The sequence below is a fragment of the Debaryomyces hansenii genome (genome assembly GCF_000006445.2).
Source record: "Debaryomyces hansenii CBS767 chromosome A complete sequence".
In the NCBI taxonomy this organism is placed as follows: domain Eukaryota; kingdom Fungi; phylum Ascomycota; class Pichiomycetes; order Serinales; family Debaryomycetaceae; genus Debaryomyces; species Debaryomyces hansenii.
The window spans coordinates 595467-610382 of record NC_006046.2 but is presented as its reverse complement, the minus strand read 5'-3'; the positions used below and the strand labels follow the sequence as shown (position 1 = coordinate 610382).

General features: G+C 37.6%; 8 protein-coding genes and 1 non-coding gene across 9 annotated transcripts; 4 read left to right on the top strand and 5 right to left on the bottom strand. All coding sequences in view use genetic code 12, as the record gives it.

Annotated features, from left to right (window-relative positions):
* Nucleotides 1–38: 38 nt before the first annotated feature.
* On the bottom strand, nucleotides 39–581 carry DEHA2D07370g (DEHA2D07370p; the record flags this gene model as incomplete). The annotated part of the gene is made up of 1 exon (XM_458781.1): nucleotides 39–581. One exon carries the CDS (start codon nucleotides 579–581, stop codon nucleotides 39–41), a length of 543 nt encoding a protein of 180 aa, XP_458781.1.
* A 787-nt stretch (nucleotides 582–1368) lies between these two features.
* On the top strand, nucleotides 1369–5970 carry DEHA2D07348g (DEHA2D07348p; the record flags this gene model as incomplete). The annotated part of the gene is made up of 1 exon (XM_458780.2): nucleotides 1369–5970. One exon carries the CDS (start codon nucleotides 1369–1371, stop codon nucleotides 5968–5970), a length of 4602 nt encoding a protein of 1533 aa, XP_458780.2.
* A 247-nt stretch (nucleotides 5971–6217) lies between these two features.
* DEHA2D07326g (DEHA2D07326p) lies at nucleotides 6218–7582 on the bottom strand (the record flags this gene model as incomplete). Its single annotated transcript, XM_458779.1, has 1 exon — nucleotides 6218–7582. One exon carries the CDS (start codon nucleotides 7580–7582, stop codon nucleotides 6218–6220), a length of 1365 nt encoding a protein of 454 aa, XP_458779.1.
* Nucleotides 7583–7741: 159 nt separating this feature from the next.
* On the top strand, nucleotides 7742–10621 carry DEHA2D07304g (DEHA2D07304p; the record flags this gene model as incomplete). The annotated part of the gene is made up of 1 exon (XM_002770230.1): nucleotides 7742–10621. One exon carries the CDS (start codon nucleotides 7742–7744, stop codon nucleotides 10619–10621), a length of 2880 nt encoding a protein of 959 aa, XP_002770276.1.
* A 223-nt stretch (nucleotides 10622–10844) lies between these two features.
* DEHA2D07282g (DEHA2D07282p) lies at nucleotides 10845–11126 on the top strand (the record flags this gene model as incomplete). The annotated part of the gene is made up of 1 exon (XM_458777.1): nucleotides 10845–11126. The coding sequence occupies one exon, from the start codon at nucleotides 10845–10847 to the stop codon at nucleotides 11124–11126; it is 282 nt and encodes a 93-aa protein (XP_458777.1).
* A 475-nt stretch (nucleotides 11127–11601) lies between these two features.
* Nucleotides 11602–11673, bottom strand: DEHA2D07260r. The gene has a single exon. It is a non-coding gene; the product is annotated as a tRNA-Glu (tRNA).
* Nucleotides 11674–11928: 255 nt separating this feature from the next.
* Nucleotides 11929–13485, bottom strand: DEHA2D07238g (DEHA2D07238p; the record flags this gene model as incomplete). The annotated part of the gene is made up of 1 exon (XM_002770229.1): nucleotides 11929–13485. The coding sequence occupies one exon, from the start codon at nucleotides 13483–13485 to the stop codon at nucleotides 11929–11931; it is 1557 nt and encodes a 518-aa protein (XP_002770275.1).
* A 340-nt stretch (nucleotides 13486–13825) lies between these two features.
* Nucleotides 13826–14503, bottom strand: DEHA2D07216g (DEHA2D07216p; the record flags this gene model as incomplete). The annotated part of the gene is made up of 1 exon (XM_458775.1): nucleotides 13826–14503. One exon carries the CDS (start codon nucleotides 14501–14503, stop codon nucleotides 13826–13828), a length of 678 nt encoding a protein of 225 aa, XP_458775.2.
* Nucleotides 14504–14668: 165 nt separating this feature from the next.
* On the top strand, nucleotides 14669–14902 carry DEHA2D07194g (DEHA2D07194p; the record flags this gene model as incomplete). The annotated part of the gene is made up of 1 exon (XM_458774.1): nucleotides 14669–14902. The coding sequence occupies one exon, from the start codon at nucleotides 14669–14671 to the stop codon at nucleotides 14900–14902; it is 234 nt and encodes a 77-aa protein (XP_458774.1).
* Between the last annotated feature and the right edge of the window lie 14 nt (nucleotides 14903–14916).

The following is a 14916-nucleotide window of genomic DNA, read 5'->3' as shown; positions in this document are numbered from 1 at the left end:
CTACTGCGTGTATTATAACGTGATAATATACTCCTAAACTAAGACAATTCCATGATGGCGTTGACCATGTCACCGTCGTGAACTCTCAAAGCCTTGACAGCCTTAGCTCTGGAAACTTGGGTTTGTTCAACGATAATGTCGATGTCCTTGGCATCTAATCCGGATTCGTCAACTTCACCATCATCAGCTTCTTCTTCTTCAATCTTGTTGGTGTTAAGAGAAGCCTTTTCCAAGTCAGCGGTAATGGCATCTTGGGACTTGTCTTCTTCACCAGCTTCACCAGTTTCACCAGCAGCCTTAGAAAGAGCGTCTTGTTGAGCTTGCTGTTGTTGAGCTTCAGCAATTCTCTTGTTCATGTCATCGACCTTGGCTTCACCGAAGACAACATAGGTACCAGCAGAAGATCTGAAAACATCTGGTTGATCAATAGCGTAGATTAAGTTACCTCTTTGCTTGAAGGTGACTCTGGTAATACCCTTGATTTGCTTCAAGTTCAATTTCTTGATCAATTCTCTGGCCTTCTTTTCGTTCTTGGATAAGATGGAGACGTCAGCGCCTTGTGGGATTTCTTCGATAGACATTGTAGTTTTTTTTGTTATTCTGTACTAGATATACTGCTTTCAACACAAGAACTAGCTAATTATGTCCGCTCGTTGAACTTTTCACCAGGCTCACAGTGGTGAAAGTCGACAACATTTTTTTTCTTCGTGGCCGGGTAACCCCGTCTGCCGAACTTCTGGTGTAGGGTGTAGATCTGGTGTTTGGAAGTATGCTGGTGTTTCTGTCTTCTAGGTGTCTGGATCTAGTATTTTCTTTTTCTCGATTGGGCTACATCTCCGTCTCGGCCGGGCCTAAATGTATTTGATACCCGACACAATAACATTGTAACTTCTTTAAATAACGCACCCTGTCGAGAGATCTAGCCCCAAAAAAACTCTTGCAGGTTTTCAGGCCCAAATTTGCTACTCCTTGAGTGCAGCCCACCATGCGTATGTAGATAACCCTAGTCATGTAGATGACACGACGCAGAGAGCCGTGTATTCCGTTTCGATTGCATGTTTATGTATGTTTCAAGACCGGTTGCTTTGGCGGTAATATATTTCCTGCATATAACAGAGCGGGTAGTGGTCAAAATTTATTCCGATTATACATCCTTGAAGTATCAACATCGGATAAACAGAAAGGTTGTAGAACTATTGAAGGTAGAGACTACGGTTCATAGGTGCTTACAAATATAAGTTGAAGGCGCTAGAATTTGATAATTTGCTAGTCGATTTGCTAGAAAAATCACTTTCCAGGAGACTTTCCCAATAAGAGTATTGAGAGTACTAAGTGAGGATATTAATAAGTGTAAAAATAAGATAGTCGATGACGGACGGAAACGAACAGACGCCATCTACGTTGGCGTTGAATACGTTTGATTCAAATAACGGGTCGCAGAGCTCGCTGTGGCCTAAAAATTCCCATGATGATGGTATAGTTCACGAGAACGAAGGGATGGGATCCACCTCATCGGAGGCACCGATGTCAAAAGGCAACAGCGGAGTGTCGAAGGACAATAATACGAATGCAAGGAACCGTGTGTCGGATCTTGTAACAACGCCAGCACCTACATTCAAGGAGAAGTTACAAGCGTACTTCTACAACAAGGGAATGGCACCCATGCCCGAATATATGGTGAAAATCTACAGAAATACCCCCAGATACATTTACGTGAACCACGAGTTGCCTGAGGAGTTGAGGGACTCCAAAACGGGCCATCCTTTGTTGATGTATCCCAGAAATAAGATCAGAACCACTAAATATACCCCATTATCGTTTTTGCCCAAAAATATCTTGTTTCAATTTACAAATGTGGCCAATACATATTTCTTGATATTGGTTATCTTGGGTGCGTTCCAGATTTTTGGGGTGCCAAACCCTGGTTTGGCAGCGGTGCCTTTAATTGTCATTGTGTGTATTACTGCCATCAAGGACGCCATCGAAGATTACAGAAGAGGGTCCAGTGACTCTGAGTTGAATAACTCGCCGATCCATTTATTGCAAGGGTTGAATAATACCAATGTATTGACCACGTATGTGGGTCCATGGAGGAAATTTAAAAAGTCCTGCACCAGACAGACTAATAAGTTCTTCAAAGCGTTGAAAAGAGCTGCTATTATGGTGTTTGGCAAAAAATCTAATAAAGCTGATCTTCTTAGACAAGAGAAAGAGGAGGAAATCAATGCCTTGCATAGAGTTTCTACTGTGCATTCCGAATATTCGTATGCTTCAAATAGAGCTTCGATGAATAGACCCTCGTCGAGTAGGCCGAGAAAGTCGGGGCAATCGCGTGTTTCAAGAAATGTACATTCTAAGCCGTTGTCCGATTCGATAGTTAGTCCCCATCTTTTCGCTGATAACTCTACTAATACTGTCTTTAAAAATCGTAGATGGAAGGATGTCGCGATTGGTGATTTTATTAGAATTAGAGCTAACGAGGAAGTTCCAGCTGATGTGATCATTATATCATCTTCAGACATTGAAGGAAATTGTTATATTGAAACTAAAAATTTGGATGGTGAGACTAATTTAAAGGTTAAAAATTCATTGAAGTGTGGTGGTTCTGGTAACATTAAACATTCTCAAGACTTGGGTAACACTAGATTTTGGATCGAATGTGATGCGCCAAACAGTCATTTGTATACCTTCAAAGGAACAATTCATTATGAAAATTATGACGCAAATGGCCAATTGATTAATGAAGATGAAAAAGAAGCAATTAATAATGACAATGTTTTGTTGAGAGGATCCACCTTGAGAAACACAAAATGGGTTATTGGTGTTGTTGTTTACACCGGTAGTGAAACAAAAATTATGTTGAACTCGGGTATCACTCCAACCAAATCGTCTCTTATTTCAAGGCAATTGAATTTGTCTGTTATCATCAATTTCTTAGTCTTGTTTATTTTATGTTTTATTTCAGGGTTGATCAATGGTCTATTCTACAATAAGGAAAATGTCTCAAGATTATATTTTGATTTTAAACCATATGCTCCCACTGCAGCAGCTAATGGTGTCCTTGCTTTCTTTGTGGCTTTAATTATTTATCAGTCTTTGGTTCCAATTTCATTATACATTTCTGTTGAAATTATCAAAACTTTACAAGCGTTTTTTATCTATTCAGATATAAAGATGTATTATGATAGACTTGACTTTCCTTGTATTCCTAAGTCTTGGAATATATCTGATGATTTGGGACAAATTGAATACATCTTCAGTGATAAAACTGGTACATTGACCCAGAATGTTATGGAATTCAAGAAGTGCACGATCAATGGTAAGTCGTATGGTTATGCCTATACAGAAGCAAAGCAAGGTTTAGACAAGAGAGAAGGGGTTGATATTGTGAAGGAACAAGAAAAATGGAAACATATTATAGCTGAAAATAAAACAGATATGATTGATAACTTAATCAAATTCAGTAACAATGACCAATTGAATGAGGAAGCTTTAACATTTATTTCCAATGATTATGTTAGAGACACTATTACACCAGAGTTGGTCTCTGGTAAAGAACAAAAAGAAGCGAATGAAAAATTTATGTACGCTTTGGCTTTATGTCACACTGTCGTAACAGAACAAAATTCAGATAATCCAAATTTAAGAGATTTCAAGGCGGAATCTCCTGATGAAGCTGCATTGGTTGCAGTAGCCAGAGATGTTGGAATCGAATTTAAAGAAAGATTAAGAAAGTCGTTGGTTTTGAATATTTATGGAAAACCTAGAGAATATGAATTGTTACAGGTTATACCCTTCACCTCTGCTAGGAAAAGAATGTCCTGTATTATTAGGACTCCAGATAACAGAATTCTATTAATATCTAAGGGTGCTGATAATGTTATTTTTTCCAGATTAGACAATAATTCGAACAACGAAGAAGTTATCACTAGAACAGCATTACACTTAGAAGATTTTGCGAAAGAGGGTTTAAGAACATTATGTATCGCTCAGAAGGAATTAGATCCTAACTATTTTCAAAATTGGTTAGCAAGATATAAGGAAGCTTATTCTTCTATTGATGACAGTCGTGATGAGATTATTGATGAATTGGATGAAGAGATAGAACAGAACTTAATACTTTTAGGTGGTACAGCTATTGAAGACAGGTTGCAACTAGGTGTTCCAGATTCAATTGGAATATTAAGGGAAGCGGGTATCAAATTATGGGTTTTAACTGGTGATAGAATTGAAACTGCTATCAATATTGGTTTCTCGTGTAACTTGTTAGAAAATGATATGAAATTATTGGTTGTTCGTCCCGATGAAAGCGACCCTGGAAATGTTGCGTACATTGATAACTTGGTCACAAAATACTTGCAAGAGAATTTCAATATGCTAAATGGAACTACAGATTTTAATAATGAAATTAAGTCCCTCATGTCTGAAGCTAAAAATGACCATTCATCGCCAACTGCTAATTTTGCACTTATAATTGACGGTGCTGCATTGGCACATATTTTTGGTGTCTTATCAAATGAGAATGAGTCAATTCAGAATTTGAAGAACAAATTTATGCTACTTGGTAAACAATGTAAATCCGTTATCTGTTGTCGTGTTTCCCCATCACAAAAAGCTAGTGTTGTCAAGATGGTAAAGACCTCACTTCATGTGATGACATTAGCCATTGGAGATGGTGCTAATGATGTTGCCATGATCCAGGCTGCAAATATTGGTGTTGGTATTGCTGGTGAGGAAGGTAGACAAGCGGTTATGTCGTCAGATTACGCAATTGGTCAGTTTAAGTACTTGACTAGATTATTACTCGTCCATGGCAGATGGTCATACAAAAGGTTGGCAGAGATGATTCCTTGTTTCTTCTACAAGAATGTCGTATTCACATTAACGTGTTTCTGGTTCGGTATTTATAACGACTTCGATGGGTCTTATCTTTACGAATATACCTACTTGATGTTTTATAACTTGGCATTTACTTCATTGCCAATTATTGTTTTAGCTGTTTTGGACCAAGATGTTTCAGATACTGTTTCACTTTTGGTTCCTCAGTTATACAGATCTGGTATTTTGGGACTTGATTGGTCACAGTATAAATTCTCATGGTATATGTTTGATGGACTTTATCAGTCAGTTATCTCGTTTTACTTCCCATACTTGTTGATGTATAAATCATTCCAAAATCCTCAAGGATTAGGCTTGGATCATAGATTCTGGATAGGTGTGGTTGCTGCTTGTATTTCAGTTACCGCCTGTAATGTCTATGTTTTGTTGCAGCAATATAGATGGGATTGGTTAACTCTCTTGATTGTTAGTATTTCCATCCTTCTTGTATATTTCTGGACTGGTGTTTGGAGTTCCAGAGTATATGCTGCTGAATTTTACAAAGCTGGTGCACAAATTCTTGGTACTTTAGCATGTTGGTGTACTATTTTTATCGGTATTATTTTCTGTCTCTTACCAAGATTTACATTTGACTTCTTAATGAGAAATTTCCGTCCAAGCGACACTGATATTATCAGAGAAAAGGCACTTGCAGGTGAATATGATGATTATCCCGAAGTTTATGATCCAACTGATCTCGAAGATGTTGAAAAACATAGGATATTGAGTGATTTAAAACATGGCGATCCATCCGTATTGGAAAGAATTGGAAACAACATTAAGGAGGAGAAAAATGAAGATCCCTTTGATACTGGTAGCACAGTGGAAAAGTCTAATACTCTTAAGAGAACTTTTAAGACGATCAAAAGACATGCCACTGTTTCAAAATCCAGAAAGAATACTATTGCCAGTAATAATATAAACAAGCTTGATTTAAATCAATTAAGGTTACAAATGATGAAAGAAGGTCAATATACTACTGCCCGAAATTCTTTAGATAGAATTCAAACAACCCATGAACTTCCAGGATTAACCCAGGCCGAGACTTTACTTTCATATCATACAAGAACAAGTATTAATTTTGAGCGTTGAAGAATCGTTTTATGTATTTATTTATTTATCCATTCATTTCAGTATCGTTATATTTAATTTTTTCTTATAGATTGTGTGTTCAATTTATTTGCATGGTTTTTTATCCAAGTTGCATACGTTAAAATATGTTTCGAACTCGGCTATGTATCTTTATAAATATTGTAGCTTGAAACCCTGCGTCATTGCCAAAACATCGCAGTGGGCATTGGCTGTTTTCAAACGTCAAAGGTTATTTGAAAAATGTATCTTACGTGATATGAGTAGCATACTTAATGAATTGTTCGTCAGATTTTAAGAGGCTCATATCGGTATCACGGAGACAAATTGCAAGTGCAACGTCACCATTTGGGGTTTTAGGGAGTAAATACATGAGACTTTCAACTGGAGTGAATTGAGGGCGCCTAACCGATTCAGGGTTGTAGAGACCAATACCAAAATCTAAAGAATAGCTATTTTGTTTTACCCAAGAGCTTAGGGCTATGTCGGAGGAGAAATCTAACGTTGCAGTGAAAGATGTAATTGATTTGTTTTTGGTATTGTCAAGAAGAGTAGCTAATGCACGAGTATCTTGGTTTAGAGTGGATATTTTGGGGTCAAAGTTGGATCGAAGTTGCGATGCGATTATGCCAAGTGGGATCGTCGTTAATTGTGAAATTGTAAAATCGTTGTAGGTCATATTCTGAACCATTCCGGGGTAGGTTGAAGGGACATTTAGATAAGGTCGAACATTGACAGCCCTTGCGAGGGTTGTATTTTTGTTCGGCGATAATCTTGAAAGACGGATTCGAGAAACTGATTGCCAAACAAAAGCTGTAAGTGCATCGTCTGTTGTAATATAACTTGTGCTTGAAAGAAGGTCTTTGGACGCAAGTGATTTCAATTTATTGAGTGAAGAAGAAGAAAAATTGAAGCATGTCCAAGTACATTGAGGTGGTTCTGGGTTGGATGATGAAGAAGGATTTAGTATTATTTGATGTGCGAGTCTTTGATGCAAGTCACCCAAATTGGTATTTTCTTCTTCTGTAAGTAGTGGGATTATGCCTTCACGATCGATATTTCCTGTTTCTAATTCTTCTCTGGTGAATTGTTCCCCACGGCAAGCTTTCGAAAGCAAAGAAATAACATGTGCTTGACCAGTTCCATCCATAACTTGATGTTGACCTAAGAAAGTCAAAAGAAGCCCATTCTTAATAAATGTAGCTTGCAAAATAAAAACTGGGACATCTGACGATTCACTAAAAATCCCAGGAACGGTACTTCTAGGAGCAACGAAACTCTCATCCAACATTCTCATAGGAAAACTCGCTCTTCTCAACTCTTCCATTGAAGGAATTGATCCTTGATCACTCACATCCTTGACAATTAACCGAGGAATTCTCTCAAGTGTCTTGATTTTAAATACACATGTAGCATCTCCCATTTCTCTCTTCTCATTTACCACTTGTCCAGCAACCCATGGAAACCCTTCCGTCAATCTTTCCAAACCTTTCCTCAATGTTTCGAGAATTTCGTCTTTCGACTCCCCATCTTCACCCATTGAATAACAAAAACATATTTGAGTGAATATTTCAAGTGACTGCTGTCCGAGAATGTCTAACACGACTTCATTCATTCTACTACTTGTACTGATCTAATTAGTACCTCTTGTACTAGTATAAATCTCCAAATGTCGCATTTTGAAAAGTGACGACATTGTATGTAAAATTTAATTAGCATTTCGATAATAAAGACAATATAAATACAAATACAATACCATCAATGGGTTATCAGAATGTTCACGTTTTCTATAATAACACCGAGCACAGATGATTATTCATGTAAGGCATCGCTCTTGTCTTTTGATAATGATATAAAGATTTTGGCTGATCCGAGCTGGAATGGTAATAATCATAATGACATTTTATACATGGAACAATACCTAAAGGAAGTTGACATAATACTCTTATCTCATTCTACACCTGAATTTATAAGTGGATTTGTCTTGTTATGTATAAAGTTTCCTAATTTGATGTCCAATATTCCTATCTATTCTACATTGCCGGTAAATCAGTTGGGACGAGTTTCTACAGTTGAATATTATAGGGCTAACGGTGTTTTGGGACCATTGAATAATAGCATATTAGAAGTTGATGAGGTAGACGAATGGTTTGATAAGATTATACCGTTAAAGTTTTTTCAAACATTGAGTGTATTTGATAATAGATTGGTTATCACTCCATACAATGCTGGGCACACTTTAGGTGGTACGTTCTGGTTAATAACGAGAAGACTAGAAAAAATCATATATGCTCCATCGTGGAACCATTCTAAGGATTCATTTTTGAATAGTGCTAGTTTCTTGTCGTCGTCGAGTGGGAATCCATTATCACAATTGATGAGACCAACAGTATTAATTACAAATACCGATTTAGGATCTACCATGTCTCATAAGAAACGGACTGAAAAATTCCTTAATTTGGTTGATGCTACATTGGCTAATGGTGGGGCAGTATTATTGCCTACATCTCTTTCGGGTAGGTTTTTGGAATTATTACATTTAATAGATCAGCATTTACAAAGTGCACCCATACCTGTCTATTTCTTATCATATTCTGGGACTAAGGTTCTAAGCTACGCGTCAAATTTATTAGAATGGATGTCATCGCAATTAGTAAAGGAATGGGAGGAAGCATCTTCTGTGAATAATAATAGTTCGAATAAGAACAATTTTCCATTCGATCCTTCTAAAGTCGATTTATTGCTGGACCCTAGTGAGCTCGTTCAACTAAGTGGACCAAAAATTGTCTTCTGTTCCGGTATTGATTTAAAAAATGGTGATATGTCGTCGGAGGCATTACAATACTTATGTCAGGATGAGAAAACAACCATCGTGTTGACAGAAAAAACGCATTTTGGGTTAGATAATACAATTAACTCCCAATTATATCATGATTGGTACAATCTCACGAAGCAAAAACAAGGAGGCACCGTTGAAGATGGGGTCGCTGTTCCGTTAGAAAAGGTTATTAGCTTGGAAAATTGGAATAGGGAAGAACCTTTAATAGGTGCAGAACTTACGGATTTTCAGGAAAAGATAAATTTACAGAGAAAACAAAAGTTACTTGCTAAGGTAAGAGATAGAAAGAATCAAAATTTATTAAATGCAGATACGATAAATGGTGATGATTCGTCGTCGGATGAAGAGGACGATGTTGTCTCATCTGACGATGAAGCTGCGGCATTAAAATATACTGAAGCTCCTGCTAATGCGGATGCTTCCACCACAACGAACGTGCCCGCTGTTGTTAAGGTTGACGAGCTTTCAGCTCATGAGGCATTTATAACAGATCACGTCAAGCAAACTCTTGAAGCAAATCGTCCACTAGACCTCAAGATTACGCATAAATTGAAGCCTAGACAAGCTATGTTTCCTTATATAGTTGGTTCTCATAAACAAAAATTTGATGATTATGGTGAAGTAATCGACATCAAAGATTTCCAAAAGCAAGAGGACACTAGTAGTAACAAATTAATCATGGAAAGTAAACGGAAATTCGAACAAAACGAAAAGCGTAAATGGGGTAATGTCGATAATAAGGGTAAAGGGCGTGGTAAAAACTCGGATAAAGATAACAATAACCAAAATAAAATCACACCGCAGGAACTCCTAAATAATCAATTGTTACAGAAAAACCTTGATACATTATTTAGCCCTCGAAAGAGAATTCCACTCAATGCGGCATCTTCATTTTCATCCAAGCCACAAGAGTTACGCATGAGGTGTGGATTGTCATTTGTTGACTTATCGGGTTTAGTGGACATGCGTTCGTTAAGTTTGATCGTCTCATCATTGAAACCATACAATTTATTATTATTGCCCGATTTCAGTGTAAATCAAAACACAATTGAAGAAATGAATGGTTTGGCGGCTGTCAAGCAGATGTTTGATCAGCAACAAGATCAGCATCAACAGGAGCAAAATAAGAAGTCTTTAGCGAACTCATCGAGATATTTATCTTTGGCAACAATAAGAGGAGGCATTTCGAATTTCGTTACAAGTAAGAACAGTGCTGGTAAGCTGGCAATTGTCGCTGTACAGTGCAATACACCGGTTAAGATTGGTGGTGACGACTCTGATGATACTGGCATCGGTTTAAGTAACTTCGAAATTAAATTAGATGATAGTATTATTGATAGCTTAAAATGGCAAAATATTGATGGCAGTTATAGAGTCGCCCAGGTGTATGGTGAGCTAGAAATACATAACCAAGATTTGCCTAATAAGAAACAGAAGACTATCAGTGACTATATGAATTCATCCACCCAATTCACCTTGAAGCATATTTCCAATCAAGACTTCTTAAAGCAACAACAAGCACTCGTAGATGCACATGCCGCAACTACTGGCCAATTACTCAATAATAACGGTCCAAAATTGGCCATTGGGAATATTAGATTACCAGAGCTCAAAAAGAAGCTCATCAGCCGTAATATGAATGCAGAATTCAAGAGTGAAGGTACATTGGTTGTGAACAATAGTCTAGCCATAAGAAAAGTTACCTACAGCAATGTAGAAGGTGAAGACACCGGTGACATAGTCATTGATGGTGCTATGGGCCCATTATACTACGAAATTAAAGACTGTATACGTGAAATGTTAGCCTATGTATAAATTACATCAATTAACTAATAAACCTAAATCTAACGTCATATTCATTGTAGTTATCTATTTGCAGCTTAATATAGGCCTTCTCTGTAGATGGTAAAAAAGTCGTGTATTTTCAATTCGACTAATGGCCAATTAGCGCAACGAAAAACTAATTATGTCTATGAAATATATACTAGTCAAACATCACCAGCTAGTATTCCGATTGGCAATATAATCACAGGTAAAAATGCAACCATACTCAAGATCCGGCGGTACCAGAAAGTGCTTTTACGAATTCCAAACTTTAGTGGCATGCTACACTTCTGCTGACACGGAAACCAAGAAAGCATGCACACCTCAATTTGAAGATTATTCCGAATGCTTACATGGATTCAAAGAAAGAGAAAGAACAAGACTTATGTTACAACAATTGAAGGATAACGAAAAAACTAAGAGTGGTGTCACTGCATCAGATTTATATAAGCAATCGGGATCTGTGTACGAAAACTTGGACTTAGTTTCCAAATAATCTCCCCTATGGCAAATTGGCTCTGCAGTGCTCGGTGGTTAGTTATGCTTGACATGTTGTCTGGTGAAAGTGCAAGTCGATAGAAATAAAAGGAGATAAAAGAAATTAAAATAAAAAAAATAGACCTGGCAAGATTTATTTGATTTTTGACCCTAAAAGTCGTTAATATTGCCGGCAAATTCACATTCATGTAAATTACGATTTTATTTATGTTATTGAATGTCTGTTCAATGAAATAATTGAAAATGGGCATTTCAGTAACCTATATGCATACACAAGATCTGATTTTTCTGAAACTATATCAAATCATTTACTTACTAATATTAGTTCAATATATATCATTTACTATAATTCTTATCTGTAGGAGTTGCGATAATCGTGGTTCTGTATAACAATTTGTCTAAGGTTTTTTTTGTATCAAAGGTTACTGTTGTCTAGCTAATCTTCATTATTTCATCAATAAAAAAATTAAACCTTCCGATACCGGGAGTCGAACCCGGGTTTGCTCGGTGAAAGCGAACCGTGCTAGCCGTTACACTATATCGGAGAATTCTTATTGTTGTAAGACAACATACTTACCTATATATAGAGTATTGAAAGGTAGCTACTGTTACACCTACTCGCAGTATTGGCCCAGCATCCCTACAGAATATAAAGTTGGAACCCGTTATTTTTAATCCTACAGAAGTACAACTGCTACAATGTTTCCTCAAATTTAGTAGAGTTTTGTTTATTAGTAATTACTTGATTATATAGAACCTAGAGACTCCTAGTTATGCCTATTAAGAATTAAATTACTTAATCAAGCTGGTGGCGGTGGTGGTGGGTTTTTTGTAGACAGAGGTGCTGGTGGCGCATCATTTGCAGGCGGTGGTGGTGGTGCTACTCCATTTGGAGATTTTGGTGGTGGTGGTGCTATTCCTGATGGTGGAGGTGGTGGTGCTATGCCTGATGGTGGAGGTGGTGGTGCTCTATCTGAAGATGGTGGTGGTGGTGCTATATCTGAAGATGGTGGTGGTGGTGGTGCCAAGCTTGATGGTGGTGGTGGTGGTGGTGGTGCTAAACTTGATGGTGGTGGTGGTGGCGGTGCTAGACTTGAAGGCGGTGGTGCCAATCCTACGGGTGGAGGAGGAGCATCTGTCGATGGTAGTGGTTGTTGGGGTTTTTGCCATGGAGGTAAAGGTACATTGGGCTTCTTCTTTTTCCATGGGGGTAATATTTCTTCTCTTCCGTTATTTCTTGGATCCTCTTCTTCTCTTTGTCTTCTTGAATCAGAATATGGCGCTGTTTGTTGATAAGAGTCGGCTTGATCTTGAACAATTGGATTATTGTTACCGTCAGAAGTTCCTCTAAATTTACAATCCCTTGCAAAGTGACCAACCTTTCCACACAGTTTACAAACAAGTTGTGAGACGTCTAATCCCGGGCGCAGACGTCTGGATTGTTGAGTTTCCGGATTATAAGGTTTAGTTTCTCTCAATGTACCATTCAATATAGCTAACTCTCTTAATTGACCCCTTTTCAAGTCATTTTGTCCCACTGGTGATGAAATGGCCTTTTCAATAACTTGATTCGTCAATTTAATAGCTTTTGCGATTTTCAGTTGAGAATCAGAGGTTATTACGACATGCAAATCATCATTTCCGCTTGAATTAAGATTTGGATTCGAAAACGATAATGAACTATTCGAGTCATCGTCATCATTATTCGATGAGGTAGACTTACCATCCTTCACAGACCCTTTTCCTCTAATAGCCAATCTCGCTCCGCTATCTTCCTGTAATTGTCTCAAAGTATTACCTCTTGGTCCTAACAATAAACCCACAAAATTAATGTCTGGATAATCTTTAACGGGTATATAAATTTTCTCGTACGTCTTAACAGGCTTGCGATAGTCAATAGGCGACATATAATTCTTAATGCTACCAGCCGCAACTTCGACTAAATAATGCCTTTCTTTTTCAAGAGCAAGTTTGGTCCTGGCCTCTCTTGTATTGCTTCTATTACCGGCTGCATCATATTTTGGTGGTGGTGATGGTTCTCTTTCATAATTTGGATTGTTTGCAATATTACCTGATGGGAGCAAACTTAAGACTTCTGATTGCAGTTCCAGAGCCATCCTTAGTATGTCTGAAATCTCCTCAATCCTAAAGTACTGCTGGTAAGCATCCATTTGTTCTTGAGTCAAATGGCCGGTTACAATAGTATCGAAATCTTCCTTTCCAATTTTCTTATGCCTTGATGGGGTGCCCGACCATTTTGTAGTATGTGAAGCCTCTACCTTTTTTTCTGATCGGCCTCTTACATCCTGTCCATAGTTCAGGGGTCCGTCTGTATATCTTCTGCTATATGCCGACATACTGATATTTCACAATCTTACAGAACGTGTCTAACTAGTTGTTTCAATCTCTTCACTGTGGTTGTGAATCTCGTAGACCCAAATTCTAACATGCAATAATAAACGGTTTACAGTTTATGTCAAAGAGAAGTACTTGCTTCTTCGGAATGAGTCAAACTAGTCTATATTGTTTCTATGTTTCTATGTATATGCTATGGTACAAATAGTGGTAGTGGATTTGGTCTCATGTATCAAATTAATTTGTTAAAATTGAGTTATTTTAGTTCTTTCTGCAAAGAATGTCCACCATTTTGTCTAAGACAATTTTTCAAGCCCCAATACAGTCCTTGTATTCCAGTAATCATGGCCTAATGAATCGTAATACACTAAGTTCTTCCCATCCTGCCTTTCTGAAAATTATCGTTTCGACGTCCCATCCCTTCTCTTGCATGATTTTTGCAACTTCTTTCGGCTTATTTCTGGCACAGAATAAAATGTAGGCAACCCCAATTTCGGGAGTTAAGATGGAATCCAATTCGTTTAATAATCTCCATGTTACTACCATTCCATCCTCTCCACCCAAAAGAGCGAGATCTAACCATGTCTTATCTTCTTCTGCGGTTGGAATGTTGGGAAGTTCAAATGCGGGAACATACGGTGGGTTGAACACAAGCATGTCTATTGTGCCTTGCCGTATACCAGTTGTTAAGTTCATTTGACATGAATCAAGTACGTACGGTTCCTTGGTGTCCTTGGAATCAATATTGTTGTCTTTATCGGTTTGCAAGACGGTTTTACATGCATGTGGATTGATATCTGTCGTGATAAACATCGACTGTGGCAATATGTTCTGCTGAATGAAAGTCGTAACTATCCCAGAACCCGTCCCTATTTCTGTAACCAACGGTACTCTTGATCTGAATCTTTCTGTAATGAACAGACATTGTTCTTCTAGACAGTCTAACAATAAAAATGAGTCTTCTGCTGGTTCGTATACATTATCAATATCAATATCTTTTACTATAGGAGTTGGAAGCATCGTTGTGTGTACGATATATTGCAGTAATCTTCTAAAAAATCATTTTTACCTGAAGCATTGAACATAATTTTCCAGTGAGAGTGCTCCAAAATTTAATCAATCGAATACTCACTTCATACTAATACGCCCTAATTGTTGATAACTAAAGCTAGTTAATACACAATTATGCAAGTGAAAGTCAAAACTTTAACAGGTAGAGATATCCCGGTTGATATTGAGCCAACTGATAAAATTATTTGTATAAAAGATATGATGGAAGAAAAGGAAGGAATTCCTCCATCTCAGCAGCGTTTGATTTTCAATGGATCCCAATTAAACGATGATAGCACGGTTCAAGAATCGAATATAAATGCTGGTGCCTCCTTACATTTGGTTTTGACATTGAGAGGTGGATTTTAGACGAATTTTAATGA